Genomic DNA, 25,743 nt, shown 5'->3' with positions numbered 1-25,743 from the left:
AGTCAGTAAAGGGTTGCCATACAACCAGTGAGAAAATTATCCAGCTGAGTTTCGTTTCCAGGTAAAGGGAGGTGGAAGAAAGTCTCTCTGTTGTAAAGGGTGTGGATGACAAGAAGCTCATGCCCTCGTCTCTGTTCTCGTAGGAGAAAAACCAACACTGATGTTGGCTTTCCTGAGAAACTGGGAGAAGCTAAGACCACGGAGCCTAAAAGTGAAGACCAGGAAAAACTCCAAGTTAAAATCCAAGCCTTTGAAGAGAAAATAAGTGCTGAGAGCAACACCCCTGGCTCTGCACGGAGATACAGCTTAGACCACAACTCTAAGGAAGAACGAAGAAACATTAGATTTAGCAGGTATAACTTTTGTTCAGTCATCATTTTGAAGTATGGGATTGTATTTGCTATTGCTTCTGTTGTCATGGTACTTTAGGGGTGTTTTATGTTTATGTTTTGTTTTGTTTTGTTTTATTTTACCTGTAGCTACCCAAAGTTCTATTCTTTAATGAATTAAATATTACCTATAGTGCTCTCATTATTCAGGTATCCCTCCTATTTACTCAGGACAGTGGTTCTCAACTGTCCTAACACTGTTACCCTTTAATACAGTTCGTCATGTCATGGTGACCTCCAAACATAAAGTTATTTCATTGCTACTTCATAATTTTGTAACTGTTATGAATCCTAATGTAAATATCTGGTATTCAACCCCCGGAGGTGTCACAAGCCACAGGTTGGGAACTGCTGACTTAGTGGATGTAAACGGAAGGCAAGCATCTGGCTTTAGCTTTAAAATGCCTTTTGAAAACAATGCTAGTTTGTGAGACTGGCCGTCAGTTACGTCTCTTCACTCTAGTGAATGATCAGAGACAAAAGCTAGAAAAAACAAAAACTCATATGTCTACCATTTTACAATCAACTTCACTACGAAATTGATTTAAATCTTCATTAGAATGCACCTAGACAGTCCCTTCTTTCTTTTTTCTTTCTGAGGCTGAGGATAAAGCCCAGGGCCTCATGCATATGGAGCGTGCACTATGCCACTGAACCTGTATCCCAGCCCTGTATCCACAGAATGCTATTCATCACACACTTTGGTGGTCCTCATTTTCCCCAGTCCATTAATAGTGTCTCCCTTTGGGGGAAGTGCATTGTTGTCCTATGGGGCTGGGTTTTCTTGCCAGGGAATGAGAGCATCTTTAAGTCTTCTAACCTTTCACTATAGGTCCCGAAGTTTGGCTTTGAATACAGTGTTCTCAAACGTTGTGAGTGCGGAAGGTGGTGAAGCTGGTGAAAAGGCAGGGATGCACGCCAGCATCTCTCTTTCCGAAATAGACCCACTTAGTCACGGAATTGGCAAATTGACCCTTAAGATAGACATGCGCGAATCACAGCTGAGAAACACCTCAGCTTCACACCCGACTATTGTACATATAGAACCAGAGACTGGGCCTGAAAGTGTTCAAGAAAACATCAAGGAAGAAACTCCAGAGACAGCCACAAGGCCTGCAGAATACCAAGATAAGCTCTACTTGCATTTAAAGGAAAACCTCAGCAAAGTGAAAGCTTATGCTGTGGAAATCGCAAGAAAGATCCCAATCCCAGACCAGTGCACCATTGAAGGTAAGCGCTTTGAACTTGCCACACTTGAGAAGTTTCAGGTGTCAATGATGACCACAAAACTCTAAAAACACCTAAGTGCTCATACCCTTTTGTGGACCTTTTGCAAAATAGATCATTTGAAAACATCTTCTAGCATCCTTGTGCCTTCTCTTTGAGTAAAATTGAAACATTCTTGGGTTTTGTCCTTTGGATGCTTCTAAGTCTCCTGAGTTTGCTAATGGATTCCTTACTCCCAACATACAAAAGGGGGAAAACAGTGGCTTGGAATCAGGTTTTAGGGTAAGGGCATCCAGAGACTGCTTCCAGCCAAGTACTCAAACAGGGAAGCTAAGCATCGCTCTGACCGGGAGGGTGTCCTCTTATTCCGTTGCTGTGTTCTGCTCTGGCCACTAAGGGACTCAAGATCTGAGTACCCAACACAGTCTCTGATTTCCAAGAAGTCAGAGTACAAGGGGAGTGTGGTGGTGCAGATGACAAGCCAGCAAAAGTGAGGAGCACAGAGACAATGAAGGACAAAGTAAAGACAGGCTCCCAGGGGCTAGACCACTCACGGGAACACAGTGTAAAGTGGCACAAAGGACGTAGTCAGACTGAAGTCATGACAGGATCAGTCACAGTGCCTTGTCACACTATAAAGGATCCTTAGTCCCACAAAATAATCACTGAGCATATTGAAGCTTTCTCTAATTATGATTTTGACATTTTGGTTATCACAGAGTCTTGGCATTATTTTAATCTCTTAAATGTTATTTATATCAATCAACGAATCTCCTGACACTCTTACATGCCGTGTCATGTGCCCTGACTCTGGGAATGTTCGAGACACAAATGCAACACCCCCAGGGCAGATTGGAGGTGGAACTGACCTGTGTGTGTCGAAGAGACTGTGGGGCTCTTAGAGCAATCCACAGACAAAAGACACCTTCTCTTTAATGAAATTGAGGTCTTGGCATACCGTCTTCCCCCAGGAAGAAAGCCAGGGAGCCCAGCCCCCAGAAAGAAAGAGCAGAAAGGCAGAGATCCCTGGAGGGTCCACTTGTACACACTCTGCTTTCCATCCTTTATCCCATTTACAACAAGAGGAAAGAATTTATTCTGCTAAGCCAAAGAAAGGAGGTCCAAGTGCGACAAATGTAATTAGTTGTTCTGTATCTGTGCAGAGGCTGGCACTTTCAGTGTCTGTAGTAGTCTGATCAGCACTCCCCCTACATTTCTTTTCTAATGGTAAAAATGAAAGTGGTGTTGCATACATTCAGCTGTTTTTTTCTTTAAGAATATGACTTTTTATTTATTTACTTATTATGTATACAGTGCTCTGCCTGCATGTACACCTGCATGCCAGCTGAGAGCATCAGATCACATTATAGATGGTTGTGAGCCACTATGTGTTTGCTGGGAATTGAACTTGGGACCTCTGGAAGAGCAGTCAGTGCTCTTAACCTCTAAGCCATCTCTCCAGCCTCCACATTCAACTGTTTTATATAGTGAAGGATACTTATATACTATGCTTTTTATAACAAAGTATACAGGCTGTGGGGATACCTCGCTTAGTGAAGTTCAATCTGGGTGACCTCTTCTTAATTGTTCTTTTGCTAATAATCTATGTAGTGGGGCCAAGAGATGCAATGCAATGATAAGTGAATTTTAGAGTGTCATAAAGGGTATTTGTACCAAAGAGAGTTAAACACATTTCACTTACTAGAGTAAGCTGCACATATGTGCATGCATGCCTGTGTGTGTGTGTGTGTGTATGTGTGTGTGTGTGTGTGTGTGTGTGTGTGTTTCAAACCTGGCCAAAAATATAAAAGGTTTGCTCTATAATGAGTTTTAATCATGTTGCAATGTATAAGAAAACCTACAGAATTACTTCAAACATCCAGCTACAAGAATTAGCTGAGGAGTTAAAATTAGCTTTTGACCCAATTGACTTGGACTTTTCTTTTCCAAATGTGAATGAATGCATTATTGGGTGGGGGGGGGAAGAAAAAGGTGGAAAAGCGTATTTACTTTTGATAGTGATATTTCTGGCCAGGGATAACCTGGAACTGAGTGTGTATTTTTTAAAGTTGACATGTTGGGATTCCTTCATATTTTTGTAATTTCCTAGAAAATCCCTGTACAAGGACATGTGTAAGGGATAGAATATTTATATGACTCCCTGGTGATGCATCTACCAATGAAGTATTTGGTCTAAGAAGCTGCTGATATTGCAAAGACTGAGTGAGCTATTCAGTAGACACCAGCCGTCCTCTGGCTGACATGCTTTCTCTTGTTTCATAAATTAACTTGGCACAAAAGTATTTACCTCTTCGTCCTTAAAACTTACTGAAGAACGGGGCTGAGAAATGATCGTAATGTCAAGTGCAGTGTTAGCCTAAATGAAATGTTTGCCCTTTCTGAGTAAATTATGCAAAATAATAAAGAGACAAGGAAGAAAATAAGCAAAAACAAACAAAACTTTCTGAAACATTTAATAAAAGAGACAATCAGTAAGAAACAACAACAAATAAGAAATATTGGGAGTGATACTAAAGTCCACAGTGTAAAAACAGGACGAGGCAACCTTCATGAGACTCCAGATTTTAGGTTAGTTCATATGAGGAAGACAGAACATGCAAAATGTACAACTATTTCATCTACAAAAACCAAAAACATCAATGTCATGTGACTTAACCTGATACTTCTATAATAAATAATGATTTTTAAAAATAGACATCTTGTCACAAAACTGCAGAAATCAGTATGAGATGACTCAAGGTCACAAACAGCATTTTAAACCCTGACCTTGGTCACAATGGAAATCAACAATAATGGGAAAGTGGATCTATATAAATCTGACATCATCTCTGGAAAAAAAAAATTGTCAAATCTCAGGTCTTGCTGAGGTTGGATCATTATTATTTTAATCACTTTCCAGCCTGATCACAACCCTCCCAGTCCCACCCTCACATCCCTTTCCCCCATTCCCCTTTTGGAGGCCCACCCATGGGTACCCACCCACCCATCAAGTCACAGCAGGACTAAGCACATCCTCTCCTACTGAGGCCAGATAAGGCAGCCCAGCTAGGGGAAAGGGATCCAAAGGCAGGCAACAGGCTCATAAAGAGCCCTTTCTCCAATTGTTAGGGGACCCACATGAAGAACAAGTGCACATTGGCTACATATGTGTAGGGGCCTAGGTCCAGCCCATGTATGCTCTTTGGTGTTTCAGGCTCTGTGGTCCCCTACGAGCCCAGGTTAGTTGACTCTGTAGGTCTTCTTGTGGTGTCCTTGACCCCTCTGGCTCCCTTAATCCTTCCTCCCACTCTTCCACAAAACTCCCAGAGCTCTACCTTTTTTTTTTTTTTTTTTTTTTTTTTTTTTTTTTTTTTTGCTGTGGGTCTCTGCATCTGTTTGCATCCTCTGCTAGATGAAGCCCCTCAGAAGACAGTTACACTAGGCTCTTGTCTGCAAGAATAGCAGAAGAGCATTAATAGTGACAGGGGTTGGCTCTCTCCCATGGGGTGGTTGGTTGGATCATTTTTGTGTTGCAGCATTTTTGCTATTGTGTTGGCCAAGTTGCCAATCACTGCAAGTCATGTACGGGTAAGCAAACATGGACTATTGTCACTATTTGATTATATTTACATACAAGACCAAAAATATTGGACTTAACCTAGTGAAGGATGTTTTAAAATTCTGAATCACTGGTATTGATTCCTGTGAGCAAACTACTCAGAGGCCAAAAGCATATGCACAGATAATATTAAGTAAATCTTTGAAAATCTGGTCCATCTCTGGAGCTCTGCAAAGAACTTCTGAGCTTGTAAGAACCCATCAGTGTTATTTTGGTTTACTTTGAAGTACTTCTTGACTGGGTGAAAATACATCCCATCTGTACATCGCATCGCAAGCCTGACTTGCAGAAAACTTATTTTTAACCTTAGAAGACGATCCTTCCTCCAACTAGTCCATATGAGCCGATTTTGCTCCTTGAAGTGAAATTCACTGTAAAAATCAAGAAAGATTGGTGCTCTTAACAACAAGTAAAGCCTCCTAACAACACTGGCAGGCACTTAGTATTGTGGTCACTGAGAGGGCACTGTCAACACCGGTCCCCACGCCCTTCTAGTGCAATTGCACAGTGGCTTACATCTTGATGAATGCAAAGCCAAAGCTGGCATTCCTGAGAAAGAAAAGGGTGAAGAGAGAGGCATAGGCTGAAACAATAGAGGAATCTTGGGTGGACACATGGGGCTTTTACCAGGGATGGGGCACATTTGAAAACACTTTAGGTGTAGGAACACTCCTGAGCATGCTCAGTTTTAGGTCATTGTTAAAGGATGGGTGACAAGCACATGGTTTGAGCATTTGAAAATCAAGGTCATGAAACATATGGAGTTTAAGGGATTAAAATTCTGGTCAAGAGCACTTTGGGCATGACTGCTTGTACTGTAAAGATGGTGGCGGAAATGCCTCTGGGTAGCCTGGGCTTTCATCACCAAGAGCTCTAGGTGATGCTCCGGGTAAATGCTGAAACAGACAATTAGAAGCTCGTCGGAAGTCTTTTCTCCTTCAAGGTACCCAGCTTGCCTAGCAGCAAACAGTCCGGCAGTGATGATAATGCGCATCTATTTACTGGTGCTGAACTTCAGGATTAAGATAGTTTCTCCATCAAGAAAAGTTGTGAAAACCTGGAGCTGGGAAATCATTTGAAAACTTTTTATAAAATTCGAGAGCGAAGAGCAGCTTTGCTTTATTGTGCTGCTACCCTGGCCCCTTTTCTGAGCCACTGATTAGGGAAGTCTGAAGCAGTTTCTAGAAATGCTTCTCTTGGTACTCCCTGGCCTGTTTCTCCAAGGAGTGGATCTCAGCTAAAGGAGGCGACATCACCGTGGCTGAGGAGGCTTCCTCTATGACTTCCTGCCAGCACTTGTATGGAGTCAAGTCACCTGGGACTTGATCTGTAAGTCTTTTGAAAAGGGTCCTCTACGCATTGCTTTCATGAGTTCACACCAGACTACAGCCATGTGCATTGTGTACCAAAGCAAGAGCAGATGTTAGGTTCACACAGGCCTACGATGACAAATCAATGCCTAGGACATTACCCACTTTCATCCCAAATTCCAGTAGCAGACACTAGGCACTGTCATTACCTGTTAGCTATGTTTCAACTTGAAAAGAAAATTTGGGTTTTCTTTAAACTAGAAAATCATTTTACCGTCTTCCTTGCAAACCCTGTGTTGCCTTGGGACATGAAGTTTATCCACCAGAAAGATGCTCAATCACCCAACTAGGAAATAACATGAAGCCAACTTGGTGAGCACTGGTGTGCTCCTAGGCTGCCTGTGTGGAGATCCAGAAAGGTTTATTTGTCTGTCAATGAAACCAGACACTCAAAACCTGCAAACAACCAGTCCTTTTGATATAGTGTTCACCTTGGACATGTCTCTGATGGTTTAAAGGGGGCCTTGCTAACAAGTAATTAGAGGTGAAAATACGCTTGTAAATGAGACAAAAATGTACACAAATGTAATTCACATACTTTACCATAAAGATAACCTTTATTTAAAAAAAAGAAGTGGTTGCTATGGTGCATCTCTTAGATACAGTCTTAAATACAGTCTCCTAAAGGCAGCATCTTTAAACTATACAGATGTATGGTGGCAAACTCACCTCCAGTCAGTATTTGTATCCATTTTTCAGAGGAGCTTACATTCAGATTTTTATTGGTCATCCACTATCATTGTTTTGGGACTGCAGTCTCTAAAGGTAACAGTGACATTGAGCTACTGAGAGTCCCCTGCAGAAGGAGGCACTCTAGTCCAGTGCCACACTGAGATTTCAGTAGAGCATCCTCTGTTTTCCACGAAATTCCACCATGATGCTGCCCTGTAGAGAACTAGGCAGCCTCCAGTAGCCATCAGATCTCATTTCAAAACAGAAGAGAAACACTGTATCTTGGTCTCAGCTGCATTTGAAGCTCTGGTACCCAGAAAACAGCATGATTCCACTGGGTAAAGGATCGATGGGACAGAGAAAGGGATGGGTAGCTGAGGAACGTGGGTAATTTACCTCCACTTGCACCAAACTTCAGAGGATAAGGATACATACATGTTTTCCCCCAAGAATGTGGGCAGTCAAGAATCCCGGTGTTCGATAACGTGAGTTACAGCTCGCTTTCAGGAAGTTGAATGTCCACACAAGCAGGTGAGTCTGTGAGGGCTCAAGCACCTGTTGACAGACTTGCATGAAATGACCACATAGACACTTAAAATATCCCTGGGTCACTTTTTTGTACTTTAAAGAACTGGTAAGAAGAAACATATCAAACCTTTTTCTTTATTTTATACAAAGATTCAACAAACTTTTAAAAATAGTATTACAGGGATAATGATTTTTCAGATAGGTATTTTACACAAAGCATTTTACAGACATTAGCATATCATGTTGACATTAGAAAAAAGCCACCAGTTCTCAGAAACTCTGAGGGGATGGGGTCGCTCCTCTTAGAGAAGGCTCTCCCCTAATCTAATCTCTCTTCTCTGAGAGATTGCATCTGCTTGTGTCAAGAACAATGCATGGCTAGCAACAAAAGCAGGTGACTGTGTCCCCAACTAGACTCTCAAGGCCCCAAGGCTCAAGAACCTTGTCATCTGTCCCTTTAAGACCTGGTGCTGGGCTAGGCAGAGTGACATGTAGACAGAGGCCTAGAGTGTCCTTCTTTAGCAAACTGTAAAATGTTTCGTGATGACTGACAGATCCTTTTCTACTTTCTCTGGGTACAAAACCATCATGCTCACTCACAAATAGAGAATCTAGTGGGTACCAAGCACTGCTCATTTCAGGAAGATGTTAACCACAGTCAACAATACATGAGTACAAAGTGGGATAAGTTGTCCACAGAACAGGAATGAGGGTCTTCACAGGTAGGCAGTACAGAGTCTAACCCAAACTGAAAGTCCGGGCAGATTCTAGAACTGTCTTCTAGGAAAACCAGGAAGTGTGAATAGAGGTGCAGGCCTGGACCCAGCCTCTGCAAAGGACCTGGAGAAAGAGTACAGGCCATGCCAGGGCCTGAAAAGTAACCATGGGAAGTACTGAAGTGAAGCAAGAAAGAATTGTGGCTGAAGTTAGTCCAGGCTAGCCCCCACAAGTGCTAAACCAGAACTACTTAATGCTGTTAAGAAGAATCTGGTGTGGAAAGATCCTCTACCCATGTGTCATCTGTAAGGAGGCTAAAGAGGCTCCCAGGAGGACTCTGCCCTCCCACAAGAAGATATCCATTCCTTCGTTCAACAAAAATCCATTGACTATCTATTATATATATGAGATGTTGCTGGAAATAAAATTAGGACCCTGCTCTTTTGAAACATCCTATGGGATGAAGTGATTAAGAAAGAAAATATATAACATAATGCCAAGTCATGGATGGTGATATAAGACAGAACTTAGCCAGAAGATAGAGATCGATGAGGGATGGGATTGCAATTAGACCAGGTGGTTGAGAAAGGCTCTCCAAAAGGTGACCTGCTGTGGTCACCTGAAGAGATGAGGCAGGAATGGATAGCAAACTCCAACCCTTTAGACAGACTGATGTTTCATTCAGGAAATGTGGACCAGGGTGGATGACCTGCAGGTGGCCACAAGTATCCACACCTTGTATGTTGCAAAGGAAAGCTGTCAGCAGTGATGGATGGGGCAGGGACCAGGGGATGGAGGGGAGGAAGGCTGGGTCTCATCGCCCAAAGGATAAAAGCATCCTTTCCTGAGACAGCTCATACTCTGACAACTCAGACTAGAGAAAGAGAGAGCACAAAGAGATGGGAAATAAAGTTTGGTTTTAGGCGTGTGAATTCTGGGATGGCTGTCCGTTTTTTAAAGGTATTAAGTCTTATTTTTTAAAAGTACCTTTAGAGTCACAACAAAACAAAGTAAAAGGTGCAGAGTTTCAGTGGTCGTGGTTGTGCATGACTTTAATCTCAGCACTTGGGAAGCAGACAGGAGAATCTCGGTGAGATCAAGGCTAGCAACATTGACAGAGTAAGTTCCAGGTCAGCCAGGACTCCCTAGAGAGTCCCTGTTTCAGAAATTAAAATAAAACTCTAACAAAAGAAAAAATGTGCAGAGTGTCTCTAAACCCTGCTCCACCCAGAGACAACCACCCGCACTATCCCCATCTGCCAAAACAACAGAGCATGTCTGCAGTTGGTGAAACTGTCTTGACACATCACCACTCGGCACATGGTTCACTGAGGATTCATTCTTGGCTTGTACCTTTAAGGGTAATCCACGAAGGCCAATTAGTGCTGTGCATCTGTTCATGCCATCCACTGGGGCATGGGCAACCTACCAATGCCCTTCCCCGAAGAAAAGCTGCTTCTTCCCCAAGCAGCCATCACCTGTGGATGGGAGCTCCTCCCACCTCCAAGATGCAATCATTTAACTGTCTTGATCTTTACGTAGGTCTTGTGTGAGAAACCACTGCTGCCATGAGTTCATGTGTCTAACACACTTTATGTAGAGAGCAGCCCTTTGCAGCACTGTTCCTCTTCCTCTGGCTCTTTCACTCCTGGCCCCTCTTCCACAATGTCCCCTGAGCCCGGGATTGGGGAGAGATAGGGATTGGTGTAGGGCTCCCATCTGCAGCTGAACCCTCACAGCCACTTACTTTCAGTGCTTTGACTACTTATGGCTCCTGATATTAGCCACCACCCACTGAGTAAGAAACTTCTTCAACCAAGGTTGGGAGCATCACAGATCCTTAGCTATAAAAATAAACATTTAGAAAGTAGTTTCACAACATGACAATTTAGTAAAACAACACTGGTGAGTTTTCTTCCAGGCCCTATAGCTTCACTAGCCAAATTTGTACCAGGCATGAATTCCCTCCTGTGAAGCAGTCCTCAAAGAGAGTGATTCATCACTCCCATGAACACTCAACACTATGACACCAACGGGCACATCTTGCAGAGCAGATCATTACCATAGCATTCATGATTCAGTGCTAGGTAAGACCGCTGCGGTCTTTTCTCCCCAAGCAGCTTACGTAGCACCTTCTGGCACTATGAAAGCTAGCCAGCAGGGAGAATTTCCTGGTCAGTTCAATCTTAGTTTCTCTATGTCCTACAACTGAAGAATGTGGTAATACTGTCTTATCATCTACTATGGCGCACAACCACGGGCAATGGAAATAGAGTGACTTGGTTTGGGTGCCTATGGGCTCCTTGACTTCATAAAGAAGTAACCCATAAATTAAGTGAGATTTCCACTTAATAACCCATGACTTCTGAGGGCATCCTGTCTTAACTGTGTTCTAGTCACAGCTGTGCTGTGGGTCAATTCCCATTCCTTGGATAGGTGGCTTCATTTCCTTTGCTGTCATATCCTATGCTTCCTGCCCCCCAAAATGTACTAAGTTTGTGGGTTTTCAAGCTGTGTTGCCTTAAAATCATTGAGGCTATTCACAGGATGACCAAAACAATTTAGGAAAGAAAAAGGTTTATTTTATCTTGCACTTTGAGGTCTCAGTCCATCATTGAAGGAAGTCGAGGCAAGAACCTGAAAGCAAATAACAAATAACCAATAACAAATAACAAAGAGTACAGCAGAAGCCGTGGGAGATGATGCTTGCTAACTGGCTCTCTGGATCACAAATTAGCTTGGTTTAGCTAGCCATATTAGCTTAAGACCACCTACCTAAGGAATGGTGCCACCCACAATGGGCTGGGCCCTCTACACCCCCACATCAATCTAATTTAGGTGATACCTCGGTTAGGGCTTTTCCTCTCAAATGACTCTAAGCTGTGTCAAGATGACAATTAGGCCTAACCAAGAGAGTCTCAGTAAATCTTAGTATAAATTTTTGGTCTTATAATTATGTCAACCCATAAATACAGTCATACCATGGGAACTTTTCATGCCAATTCATAAGTATAATCAGACCATGGGAATTTTTATTTGTTCTCTTTTTTTACCAAAGTCTTCAAAGTTGTATGAGTCTACCATAAAAGACTCAAGACCAACATTCTTCACATTTATGCAGTATTTATATTGTCCAATCTCAATAATTCAAGTATCAAATATGTTGGCCATTTAAGATTTGTGTTATTATTTTTAGAAATCGTGTCATGTTTAAATTTGAGTTCCTTGGTTAACTGTGTATTTTGAAGTAATGTGAAGCAGGAAAAATTATATTTCCTTAAAGTAATTTAGTAGTTATATGAATAAATCAGTTTTAAAAATAAATTCTAAAATAGGAAATTTACAAAAGAAAAAACTAGAATAGCATGTTTGCACCCATGGCTGGTTAAACTATTATCTGTAATATATTTAGTGTAATGATGACTCTCTAAAGAGAAAGGAAACATCAAATTTCAGGTCAGAAACTGAGTTTTCAAATACTTGAGGCTTAAGAAATCCCCAAATGTTTTAACCAAGTATTACTTTTGTTAACTTTTGAACTTAAGCATATTTTTAAAGCATGCAACCCATGTGTTTAAAATTCATTTCCACTTTATCCATCAAGACATGGCCTGGGAAGCTCCTCTGATCTCCATGGGGTGTCCCCCAGAGCAGAAATCTTACCACGACATGAGCTTTGCCAGTGTTAAGAAGCAACCTGACACATATCAGAATGTTAACCATACTGACTTCTGAAGCAAAAAAGAATTTTTTAGTTTTGATCACAGTCCTTTCCTTCCATTCAAGACGCAGTAAAATAATAAGAACTTGACAAGGAGCCAGCCGGGCATGAACAAACAGTTTGCTCAGGGAGATGCGACTGCTTCTTCATTATAGGCAAGGCTGCCTTGAGTACCTGCCATAGCACACGAGGCGCGTTAAGTAAAATAAACACGTTTAAACATCATAGAAACTGTCACTACCCATTATCAACCCACCCCATTAACTTGCACTTCTGCAGAAGCCCAAGTCACTTCTGCTAACAATGCCGCCTTTGTCTCCTCCAGACAGAGAGGCTGAGGCTTTCTAGACAGGCGATGGCGATCCTTGGCTCCCGCTGGTTAAATGAACTCCATCAGTTATTCATAAAAGTGGAGGAGAAACACGGGGTGAGGCAGTTGAGTGGGTGGGAGCACAGGCTCTGCAACCATGCTAGATGCAGAGGCCTCTACTCAGGCTTCACCCCTGCACCCCCCCCTTATGCTCTTCTACAATAAGAAAGAGAGAAACTGAGGTGCAAACTCAGAGAGTCATCTCCCCAGGACACTCATACATACTTTATCAGCTAATTCTTTAAAGGGGAGTTGCTAATTTACATGCAACTGATGATTTTCATACACAAGTTTTATATATAATTTGTATCATTATTTATCTGTGTGTGTGTGTGTGTGTGTGTGTGTGTGTGTGTGTGTGTGTGTGTTCCTTGCAATAGCTGTACGTCACATGTCTGTACGGTGTTCCTGGAGGCCAGGAGAGGGTATTAGAACAGAGATGAGCCACCATGTGGGTACTGGAAACCAAACTGGGTCCCTTGGAAGAACAGCCAGTGACCTCATCTGCTGAGAAATCTTTCTAGCCCTACACAGTTAATCTGAGTATTTTGCATTTCTGATGCTAGTATTACTTGAGGTCATTTCATGCATAAAATAAATGTAACTGATCACTTAACTCTGAGACATCAAGTCCACAGGGATAATAATGTATGTGACCGCCATTCTCAGTTGTCAGTTTGACTACATCTGGAACAAGTTACAATCCAGAAGTGGAGGACACACCTGTCATCCAGATCATGAGGCAAGAAGACGGCATGCATTTGACGTAGATTTTGAGGCTGGAAGACGCAGGTTTCTGGTTCAGATCTTGAAGTGGGATGATATATGCTTTTGATCCAATTGGACAGTTGCCTTTAATCCCAGCACCCAGGAGATAGAAGCATGCAGCTCTCTGAGTTCAAGGCCAACCTGGTCCACAGAGCAAGTTCCAGGATGGCCAAGGTTAGGCAGTGAAGGAAAGCATAAAAAAAAAACAGAAATCTGGTGAAGGTGTAATTGAATAAAGGGAGTGGTGCTCCAGCCCCAGCAAGCAGAAGAATTTGGCAGCTTCAGCCACATAGTTCTGGCTTTAGAATCGAGGATGAAATTTCCCTCTGTAACTAAGGAAAAGCCACTGAGACCAGGAATGTGTCATGGTGCCCCTGCATGGCGGCCCAGAGAGGCCATTGCATGAAACTGTGAAGGTGAAGCCTGGATTGCCTTGATGATCTCAAGATGTTAGCAAGGCCAGAAGCGTGGGACACCTGCCGAGGAGAGCTGCTAACAGGGAGTGAAACCAGCCCAAGAGAAGGAAGCCCAAGCAGTCAACAAAGCTGAGAGCATTTGAAGGTCTGAGGATCGTTTTGACATCAGACATGGAGAGACACAGCTGGTTTTTGGTCTTGCTTTGGTCCAGTATTTCCTCACTGTGTTCCTTTCCCTCCGTTTTGGAACAGTAATGTACATCCTGTACCATATGTTAAAAGTATTTGGTCTGCCTTTTTATTTTGATTTTATAGGGGATTACAGTTAAGAGATTGCATGAATCTCCGAAGACTTTGAGCTTTGGACTTTTATACCTTATTGAGATTGTGATAGACTGGGGACTTTTGAAGTTGAACTAAATGCGTTTTGCATTATGTTATGGCTACAAGCCTCTGGGGGGCAGGGAATGGAATGTGGTGGTTTGAGTAGCTTTGGCTCCTTTATGTGTTTGAATGCTTGGCAATGGAGAACGGAACTATTTGGAAGTGTGGCCTTATTGGAGGAGGTGTGGCCTTGTTAGAGGAAGTGCGTCACTGTGGAGGTGTGGCCTTGTTAGAGGAAGTGCATCACTGTGGAGGTGTGGCCTTGAGGCCCTATATATGCTCAAGCTCTGGCCCGTGTGAAACCCATCCAGTCTCCTGCTACCTTCAGGCTGAGATGAAGAACTCCAGGCTCTTCCAGCACCATGTCTGCCTATGTGCTGCCACGCTTCCCACCTTGATGATAACGGAGTAAACCTCTGAAAGTGTAAGCCAGCCCCAGTCTAATATTTTTCTTTATACGAGTTGCCTTGGTCATGTCTTTTCACCACAATAAAACCCAGACTAAGACAACGTATTTGTTTTCATTTTGAGCACTGGACTTAGTTTCATGCACTGTTCAGAGGGACAAAGCTTTGAGTATGTAATTGAATTAGGAGCAAAGAGGTAGGGGGACACGTTCTGACACTAACTAAATATTTTGGTACTCATGACATATGTGGAAGGAATGCCAAGAATAACCAGCAGTTTAATTTACAATATTCATACTAACTTTAAGCTGTCCCAAGCCCAGTTCTCATCTGTTGTTTCCTGATGGAAATTTTTCTGCTGAATATATTTTTATTGCTATAAAAACATAATGTTCACGGTAAATTTTTGAAAATCATAGGAAAGGCTTAAAAATCACTTTAACACTACCAGTTAACCAGTGTTAGAAATTTTAGTTATTTCTTTTGATTTTTTTTTATGTTTTTAAGTTTTATTTCAATTTGGTAATTCCATACACAGATATAATGTATTTAGATTACATACATCCCTCCTCCCCTCTCCAACTTCTCCCAGGCCGCCCCCCACCACCTTTCCTCGTCCCCTCATTTTCATTCAAGCACAGGATACCAAAAATGTACCTGCTAGTGTTCACTGACTTAGTATATGCTTCTGGGTGATCCCACCATAGCTCATGAAGAGGGTTTCAAAGAGTTTTGTTGACCTTCTGGTGATCACTGGAGGGGCATGCTGCTCCTTTGAAAAGCAGGGTCCTAACCTCATACAGGTAGTCCAAGAGGTCACATTTAGCTTGTCCATAAAGTTCTATGTATGTAATTAAATGGGGGGGGCATGTTCTGACTCTAACTAAATATTTTGGTACCCATGACAAATGTGGAAAGAATGCCAAGAATAACCAGCAGTTTAATTTACAATATCCGTACTGCCTTTAAGCTGTTCCAAGCTTATCTCCTTTTTTTTTTTTTCACCTAATGCCCCAGGGAAATATTTGTTAATATTTGCATTGACTGGGTATCACTGATGAGATGCTTTCAAGTGAGGCACAGCAGAAGACTCTAGAGAAGCAGCCGAAAGGAGGTTTCTAGGGTGCCGATTGGCATGCCTGGCATGTGCCGATGGAAGGAGGCTGGTAGCTCTGGTGCCTTGCGGGCTGTGCCGCAGACAGAGTGCTGTGTTAGGAGTGATGTGCTTGGTAGCGACAGATGCAAACTTCATGGGTCACTGGGGTCTTCGCTAGCTGAACTTCACTAACTCGCTTCACTAACTGCCTGGAAGTCCTGGCTCTTTTTCCCAGCAGCAAATTTGCAGACCTGATGAGAGTATGCAAAGTTGGACGATTATGCTGTAGAGTCTATACTTTTGTGCTGTCTCCCTCTTCTCTCTCAAAGCAGACGCTGGTTATATTCAGGCCCGGTGTGCACTGTTCAGAGGGAAAACATTCCAGCTTCTGGTTCTCACCGCCACCAGGGCATGCCTGGCTTCCCTTCAGTTTGACTTCTTCCCTCACAATAACTCTTCAGTCTTCTCCCTGCCCTTGATGGTTGGGCTTCCTGGTCACATGCACTTTCCTGTTCTCCTACACATGGTGGCCCTACTCCTTTCAGAATGACAATGAGAAAATACATCGCAGTACCAGAGTGCTCACAGACACTGCCTTTTCCGCTGCCGGGGTTTATAGATCAGCTCACTGGCTTTGTGGGTAATAGTGTTACTGGCAGTTCTGAGCAAGTACCCAGGCTGCCAACAGGCTGGACAATGCCACCGTCCCAATATGCCAACTAAAGAGAAGCGTAACGGTGGAAAATGAGGGAGACTGGAGCAATGTACCTCCATTGAGAAGCACAGATAAAGGGGTTCAGTGGCTTAGTGGCTCAGTCCACATTCAGGACACTGATGTGAGCTTTCAACAGAGAGGCAAGGGACAAGGACAGTGCATAAATAAGCAGCCTTTGGCATTGTCTGATTGAGCTTCTGGTTCCCAACATGGCTGCAAGCGGTCCTCAGTGCTTGAAGGAAGCAATCTGGTTCCCATCAGATGACACTGCCACTCCAGGATGCAGCCTTGTTACCATAGACAATTGCCCTCATTTGGAAGGTGACTGATCTTACTGCTCACCATTGTTTGTGGTGCCTTACGTGTGTGTTTGGGGTATATAGGTTAGTTTTAATCTCTTGTAGTAAAGGTGTCTACTAATCCAACTTGTTACCTATAGTATCCAAGGAAACTGCAAGTTTGGATTCCCCTGGGATTTGGGGGGTGGGGTAGGGATCTTAACGAAAAGAGACTGTAAAACATGGCATTGAGATACTAAAGGTTATAGGTACAAAATGAAGACAGAGATGTCATGTTCTTCGTTACTTTGTGGGCTCTAAGGAGTCCCTACTATTTAGCAAAGCAGTTTATAAGTGCCTATCATAATAACGTTAATGAAGGTGGTTGGGTGAGAAGGCTGTTTACTGAAGTGTCAGGGTGTGTGTGTGTGGTGTGGTGTGTGTGTGTGTGTGTGTGTGTGTGTGTGTGTGTGTGTGTACAAGTGCATGTTTCCATGGAAGCCAGAGGCATCAGATGCCCTTGGAGCTGGAGCTGCAAACAATTGGTGCTGGGAACCAAGCGTGAGCCCACTAGAAGAGCAGCTCAGGCCCCTATTATTGAGCTATCTCTCCAGCACTCTGATTTCAATTTTGATGGACCAAGGAATCCAATCAAACTCAGCAGGCCTTATTCCCCAGGTGGAGCAGGGAAGGCAGGAAATAAAAGAGACGGGGCCTCTCCTGAACTGAATGCCTGTGCCATAACTCATCCACAGATGTCAGTGTCCCTGGTGGCACCTCAGGATCCAGCCAGTGGGACTTCAGTGCAGATCATGAAGATACCAGCTTACCTTGGACCCTCTTTAAGGACATCCCAGCTGTTAACCTTTGCATTTATGTCACATGATATTTATACTGGGGGAAGCATCAACTCATCAAGTCAGAGGGAGATGAAATCATAGGCATTTGCCATGTGAGACCTGCTTGTAGGAAGAGCTTTGACCACCTCACTCAGAATAAGGGTCCCATGGCTCAAGAAGACATAAAACCTTAAAAAAATAAAATTGGTTTACATTGCTCACTTCTCAAAAACTTGAAAATAGGGCTGCCATGTGACCCCATTATATGGCTCCTGAGTTTCTACTCAAAAGGACTTTATACCCAAGCACAGAGATACCGGCTCATCCATATTCAGTGCTACTCTATTCACAGCAGTGAGGAAGTGCAACCAGCCCAGATGTCCATCAACAAATGAATGCTAATGAATACGTGGCACATTTGTGTACATAATTGACTTTTATTTTGTTATAAAGAAAAATGAAATTATGAAATGTGCAGGAAAATGGGTAGAACTGGAAAGAATTATATTGTGAGATAACTCAGAATGTCAACAATAACAAACCCTATCTCTTATATAGACCTTAGATTATGTTTATATTAATGTGTGTATGTGAAGGTCAGTGTAGCCTGGGCTATGACACCAGAAAGGAGACCACTGTGAGGGCATCAGGACAGGTGAGATATGAAAGTGAGGAAAAGTGCAGGTGACTCAGGGAGTCAGAAGGGAACAAAACCAAATTGCCTTTGAAAATTTTATAATGAAACCTAATACTATGTATGCTAACTAAAAATACAACTTATTTATAAAAAGAATGAAAATTAAGTCAAACAGCTTCTCTCTCTCTCTCTCTCTCTCTCTCTCTCTCTCTCTCTCTCTCTCTCTCTTTCTCTCTCTGTCTCTGTCTCTCTTTGAAACAGGGTTTCTCTGGGTAGCCTTGACTATCATGGACTTGCTTTGTAGACCAGGCTGGCCTCGAACTCACAGCGATCTGCCTGCCTCTACCTGCCGAGTGCTGGGATTAAAGGTGTGTGCCACCATGCCTGGCTTGTGCTTCCCTCTTTACTGTCCTTCTATTCTTAGCACACAGCAGAGACCCAGAGCTCCCTGGATCTGTCCTGTTTCAGCTGCTTTTTGCCACTGTGACATCTGGGGAGTCTTTTACATGGAGACTGACGGCTTATGCTGTTGCCAGAGTTAGCTTTCAATGTTCTGTTCTGCAAGGAGCGAAAAGATCTTAGCAGTCACCTGGACTAACTTCACCAGGGAGTCATGCAGCACAGCCATGGGTTATATGAATTTAAAAAGAAAGAGAGAGGGGGGAAGGAAGAAAGGCAAGAGAGAATGAGGAGGAAATGGGGGTCTGAGGTAGTCATTAATGGTAGCATGACTTCGACCCAGCCCTCGTCTCTCCTCACCTGCCCCATTAGAAGCCATTTTCCAGATCCCATCTCAGAGCCAGATTCAGATCACATTGCACCCAGTCTGCTCATTCACTCAGGCTTGCCCTTGAGTTTCACTGCAGACCCCCCATCCTCACAGCAGCGCCCACCCACACCTCACTCTAAATTAGCTGCCTCCATATTGTTCTTGGAGGTGTCTGTTTCTTCCTTCGTGGTTTCTGTCACATGTGTGCTCTGCAGATTAGCTTTTTAAAAAGATTTGTCTATTTGTTTGTTATGTATACAGTATTCTGCCTGCGTGTACGCCTGCAAGCCAGAACAGGGCATCAGATCACATTATAGATGGTTGTGAGCCACCATGTGGTTGCTGGGAATTGAACTCAGGACCTCTGGAAGAGCAGGCAGTCCTCTTAACCTCTGAGCCATCTCTCCAGTCCTGTGTATTAGCTTTTATTATTTATTTATTTATTCCACTAGACAAAGTTGTGTTTTATATAAACTGTACATCTGATATTCATTCTACAGGAAGTCATTAAATACATATTGAGATGATGAGCTTTGAAAAATTCTCATAGGAATCTTTACTAGTTTAAACATGAGAGAGAGAGAGAGAGAGAGAGAGAGAGAGAGAGAGAGAGAGAGAGATAGATAGATAGATCTGTATTTATCTAATACGTATCTACAGACTGTTTAGGAAAAACCAAGCCTTGGCATGTTTTAGTCACTTTCTTCTTAAGCATCTCTTCTCTTTCAAAAAGAAGCATAACCCTCTGTTATGGTGTCAGTGCCACGCCTGAGTTTCCATGAGTTAATGATGACCATTCCTCATGTCTGCATACAGATCATTTCTCTAGTTTCAGGCTGCGGTCATTGTCCTCACAGCCTTTTGCTCTTTCCAAATCAGTACACTTATCAGTAGCAAAAGTAATTAACTTCACTTTATGATACATGGTGAGTGGTTATTGAATAAAATAATAAACGAAATAACTTTTTATTTAACCCCAGTGACAAGTTTTTAGTCCAAGTTTTATGAGTGACAAAATAGATTCAGAGAGTAAATCTATCCATGTGGCCAGTGGGTGACACAGTGAGGACTTGATCCTGACTCATAGCTATGTCCCTGCCTCATGCTCCATACTTTTTCTCAAGCATGTATTCTCATCCGTGTCCTTATGCGTGTGACCAGGCTGTTGCTCCTCTACAGCCCTCAGTTCTAACCCTCAGTGACTCCCATGTGTGTATTCCCATCCTGCCCCAAAGTCAGTGTCCAGGATGTAGCTTCTTTACTGCCCTCAGCTTCAATCATCAAGGCTAATTCTCCTCTGCCTCCAGTGATACTAGGACTCTTAATTGGATGCTAAACCTCACACTGTTCATTTTTATATCCATAATAAAGCTATATCTATATCTATGTCTATATCTATATCTATATATGAAGACATTTTGTTCTGAGACAGAAGTTCAAAATTTGGCACCCAAATTTACAGTATATCTCCAGAATTAGCTGCACAGGGTTTGTTCCTTTCTATTCAATGAACTTTATTTAGCAGCAGTGACTTGAACAAAATGCTCCCTAACTTTCTTATGACAGCCACATAATTATTCAGTGAACATAGAAGTAGTCAATGTCTTAGAAGCGCCGTGTTCATTAGGACTACAGGGCAAGCTCTAACAAGAGCTTCAGGGTTTGTAATGCACGTTGTGGAAGTGCCTCAGACCAACACCGTCAGTCCCCTGGCCAAGACACCACTGGCATCAGCTGGGACACAAGGACTAAATTCAGATCGTGCATCTGGAGATGGAACAGGCAAATGAGTCACATCCAGACTATCAAACGTTTGTCCTGTCTTTTTAGGGGAGGGGGGAAAATGTCAATAGGCTCATTTTAGTGGAATTTAATCATAAAATTTTCTAAAATTTTCTCTTCCTCAAATCTGGTTGTTGTTATGTAGTATGCAGAATTGTAAAGAAATTGGTAGCACGTGCGACAGTGCCTGCAGGAGTCACAACGTGGGCCAATGCCTGCAGGGGACCCCAACTTGCCGGCCTCATTTGCCTCTGCACAACTTTTGATAAATCTATGCTTGGGAGAGCCAAATGTTTATTTATAACATATGGCCTCCCACTGACTCAGTGTAACCACAGAATGACTCTGTATCATTGCCAGAAATCAACTATATTAGCATTATGAGGGGGGAACGGCATGTTTTTTATTTAAAGTTCATATAAATTCCAGACGTACTTTCATGTCTACAAACTCTGGGGCTCCTATGAAAATATCCTAAATTTATCTCTGATTTTGTTTGATGTTGACTTTTCTCCAGAGTCGTTATGGGTGGAGAGCTAGCTTGTATTTGGCAAACATCAGGAAGGTATGGCAGGGAATTGTTGCGTTCCTCCCAAATGCTCTGCCCTGACGGGTGTTGTGACTAGGCAAAGGCTCCACCAGGTTCTCCACAGCAGTACATGTGGCTGGAGTTAGAAGATGCACCCGGCCTTTCCACTTGTATATATTAAACACAAGTGTAATGCGGTCTCTCAGTACCAAGTTCAAATCAAACGTAATTTCATACTTATAGTCTGATTAATCATATTTGGGGAGGTTATTAACCACGTTCTTGAAATCAGTCTAGAAATATAAATAATGCTGCCACAATAAGCCTTTTCTGTGAGCATGAGGCGTTAAATCACCTCATCAGAAAAGATCCTGGTCTGAGAGTTATTTGCCTAAGACCGTTTCTCCATCTCTGTCATCTGGAAACCAGGAAAGTCACAGCAGGTTTCGCTGTTCAAACCCATCTCCTTTGCAACAGCACAGCCTCATTTTCAAATGTGGATGTTACAAGGATACAGAGATCATTATTTCAAAATATATGAGTATTCCTCAACATAAAGTTTCCGTATGGCCCAGAAATCCCCTGTGTGTACATGTGTGTATATGCACATATAAATGTATACGCATATATGCACTCTAGAATAACTTATAAAATGGCTTCTACATTAAGGGTGGCTGTAGGTGTCATGTGCTAGGCAGAGTTCCTTTTTTGACAGTGTTAGCCAAAGGAAAGTAGATATCTTATTACTGAAATATACTATATATATACTATATATCTTCAAAGAACTGAAAACAAATGCTCAAATAAAAATGCTTCTAAATGTTTATAGATAGTCTACTGTTCATCAAAAGCAACAAGTGGAGACTACCACATTCCCATCACTAGATAAATGGAGTATATCCACACAATGTTATTTAGCCCTGAAAAGAAAGAAAATGTTGCTCTGTGCTACCATACAGATGACTTTGGAGACATATGTTAATTGAAGAAATAATACACAAAAGGCTGGTTAGCATATGATTCCATTTATATGAAATACCCAAAATAGGAAAATCTATAGAGAAAAAATCAGATTTGTGGTTGCAAAGAACTAGAGGGAGGTTAGTGAATGAGTAATAAATAATCAATGGGTATAAAGTTTCCCTTTGAAATAATGAGAAACTTCTGGAACTACACATCAGTCACATAATAAACATACCTAATACCACTGAATTTTATACTTGTAAATAGTCAAAATAGCAACTTTATGTTATTGTATTTTACCGTAATAAAAATACCTAACTGTATGGCCATTCTGCAACAAGCTCTAACTTAGCAAGCAGCAGATACTGCACAAATAAACACTCTAGAATAACTTGTGAGTGGCCCTGTGAGCCCTTGTACACTAAGAGTTGGCAGCAGGTACAATGTGCTGGACACAATTCCTTTCTTGAAGGTGTTGTCCAAAGTAAGATGGATAGTCTCTTGTTAGAGTATATGACCTGTACAAACTGATGAGTTTCATTATGATGAAATTTTTTATTCAAAATAGATTTTAAAAACCTTATAGTGAAACCAGAACCCTTGAACTGTAATTCTGGAGGGAAACACTTCAAGGTATATATGCATGGTGGCTGAACAGATGGCTGAATGTTTAAGGGCACTGGCTGCCCTTCCAGAGAACCAGCCTACATTGTGGCTCACAACTACCCATAACTCCAGTTCCAAAGGGATCCAACACCCTTTTTTGACATCTGTAGGCACTAGGCATGCACATGGTATATATACATGCATGCAGGCAAAATACGCATAGGTATAAAATTAAAATACTCATAAATTTTAAAAATAACGTAAAAACATTTTTATGTAATATCTGGCTGGCCTCGCAGGCTTTCCTTTTAAAACTTCCGTGGAAGCCTCTATGACTCTGCCACAACTACATTTTTCAAGTTTGCAAAGATGGAACTGGTTAGGTGATAGAACTGAGGTTTGCACGCCATTAACCACTGCTCTAGAAGGGGGACCTGCCCTCATTCTGTGGCGGTGAAGTTGGCATGCAACGACAGTGCTGGCAAGCTCTCAGAACAAGCTCTGTTATTCAAATCTTCAAACTATAAGAACTTCTATTTTCTTTGTTATTTCTTTTAATTACCAATAAACATACACGTCACAAAATCACCATTGTACTCCCCTCTTGGTGTAGGCTCACTGTGACGTGTAAGGCCATTCTCCATAGCCAGAGGAGGCATGCTGTGGCAGTCTGCGGGTGTCTTCCATCAAGACAAGAATGGCACCCAGTTTCTCAAATCGGCAGGTCTTCCAGTCCTGACGCAAGCTGTAGTAAGCTATATAAGGCTTGCATTCCTGTCATCCCTTGATCTCCAGTTGGAATGCTTTGTTCATTTCTCTCAGCATCCATAGCTTTATTATGTTAGTTCATGAACTTAGAACAAGTTGTGGCCATTGCTTACAAATGCGTCTCTCATTTGAGTATAAGCATCTTAATAGCCACAGCAGTACCGTGGCCTGTAATTACTCACATCCTAGTGTCTAGTATTCATTAGTCATTCATTCATTCATTCATTCATTCATTCATTCATCCATCCATTCATCCAGCAACTCTTCCATGTTCACTATTTAATGCTTTGGGGGAAAAAAGTAACAACTAAAATGTAAAAATATGGAAAAATGTTTTTCAAGCTTGGAAAGCTTGGGGAAAAATGAGAATGTTAAAGACCGAGTTTGCTTTAACATTAACAGAAACAGCCCAGAGCTGACTCGTTCCCACAGCCAGTGTGCATGCTCCCGGGTACAGACTCTCCTCTTCTAGCGCTTTGATCATCTTATGTGCTCTGAGACCCCGTGGTTGGTATATAAAACAGAGTTCCAGTGCGACTAAAGTAAACCAAAGCAATGTTTATTTACAATAAGTCATAAACAGGCAGTAAGAATCAGGGAAAGGAAAAAGACAGTGCTGTTTACTTGTGGCCAGGTACAAAATATAGCCGCGTGGCTGACTGTATGGGCTCTCAGAGGGGAGCGTGTTCCCTTTTGAAACCTTTTATTGAAGGAAAACATATTCCTATTTCACGCGTCCATTTTAGCTACATTTGCATTTGTTTCAGGTACCATGTTTGGGTATGTGCACTTACAGATATTTGGTTTCCTGTGTCTTTAATGTAGGTGGTTAGCTGGTTGGTTGACTGGTGATAGGCTCTTGCTATGTAGCTCAGGCTGGGTTTGAACTCATGATTGCTACCTCTCCACCTCCCAAGTGCTGAATTTCCAGGGTGCACTCCCAGGGCAGGTTCGACATAAATCAGTTTACATTTAGGCTTTTACACCTAATACGCTGTCATTGTATTAGTCTGTTTCCTATCATTATAATAAAATTCCAGAGATAACCATCTTTAGTACACTGCCTTGGGTGATTACTGACTCTGACTCTGCCACTCTGTTAAGTCTCTCATCAACTTCAAAGAAACTCCAGGGGCTGGAGAGATGGCTCAGCAGTTAAGAGACCTGGTGGATTCTCCAAAGGACCTGAGTTCAACTCCCAGCACCCACATAATGGCTCACAACCATCTGTAACCCCAGTCCAAAGGCACCATGGTGCCCTCTTCTGGCCTCCATGAGGGCCAGGTATACAAGTGGCGCACAGAAATACTTGCAGGCAAAACTTTTATCATACACATAAAATAAATACCTTATTATAAAAAGAAAAAGAAACTCCAATCAATTTCTACCTTTACAAGTAAGACATAATAAATCTGAAAAAAAATTAAGCATTTTATTTAAAAGTCCAATTAATCTGAAATAATTAATTTCTGATGATTTATCAATGTCTCTACAAATTTAAATATCCCTTAGTATGTAGATCTACACACTACATATCTCAACATGGTGTCAGCCCTACTTGGTTCAAATCTAGGCTCAAACTGTTGGAGGGTTTAAAATGTTCAACAAGCTGGGAAATGGTGGTGCACACCCTTAATCCTAGCTTTTGGGAGGCAGAGGTAGGCATATATCTGTGAGTTCAAGGCCAGCTGGTCTACAAAGTCAATTCCAGGACATCTAGGATTACACAGAGAAACCCTGTCTCCGAAAAATAAAGTTGAACGATTTTTTTCTGTATCCCTGAGCATCATTCATCTGTGCAAAAACAATTTATCTACTAACCCACAGCAAACAAGGTTATGTGGTGAGTGTGGTGGTCTCAATGGCTCACTAGATCAACTTTCTAATTAATTTCTAATTAGTCTTCTCTAATTTAAAATGGTTTTCTGACTTTAAAATAGTAGTGCAACTTCCGAGTCTTTTCAGAATAATAATGTCTGCATCAGTCAGCTTTCCATTGCTGTGACAAATGCCAGTAGGAAAGGTTTATTCTGGCTCAGTCTGAGGTTCAGTCCATGGTGACCCGGCTTCCCTGATTTATACCCAAGGTAATATAGAATGTCATGGTGGTGGAGTGTGTAGAAGGGGAAAATGAGATGCTCTGGTCATGGCAGATGGAAGTGGGGGCTGGGTA

At 42.2% G+C, this 25,743-nt stretch overlaps 1 protein-coding gene across 4 annotated transcripts in view; it reads left to right on the top strand.

The window, feature by feature from the left end:
* The window catches only part of VEPH1 (ventricular zone expressed PH domain containing 1), a 221,601-nt gene that overhangs the window by 124,558 nt on the left and 71,300 nt on the right, over positions 1-25,743 (top strand). For all 4 annotated transcript variants that reach the window (XM_084768525.1, XM_084768527.1, XM_084768524.1 and 1 more), the window contains exons 8-9: positions 144-353; positions 1,222-1,619. In XM_084768525.1, coding sequence (XP_084624651.1) covers positions 144-353; positions 1,222-1,619 — 608 coding nt within the window. The remainder of the gene's footprint in view (positions 1-143; positions 354-1,221; positions 1,620-25,743) is intronic.

The sequence above is a fragment of the Acomys minous genome (assembly GCF_964271855.1).
Source record: "Acomys minous genome assembly, chromosome: 19".
Lineage (NCBI taxonomy): Eukaryota > Metazoa > Chordata > Mammalia > Rodentia > Muridae > Acomys > Acomys minous.
This window is presented reverse-complemented; position numbering and strand designations above follow the sequence as displayed.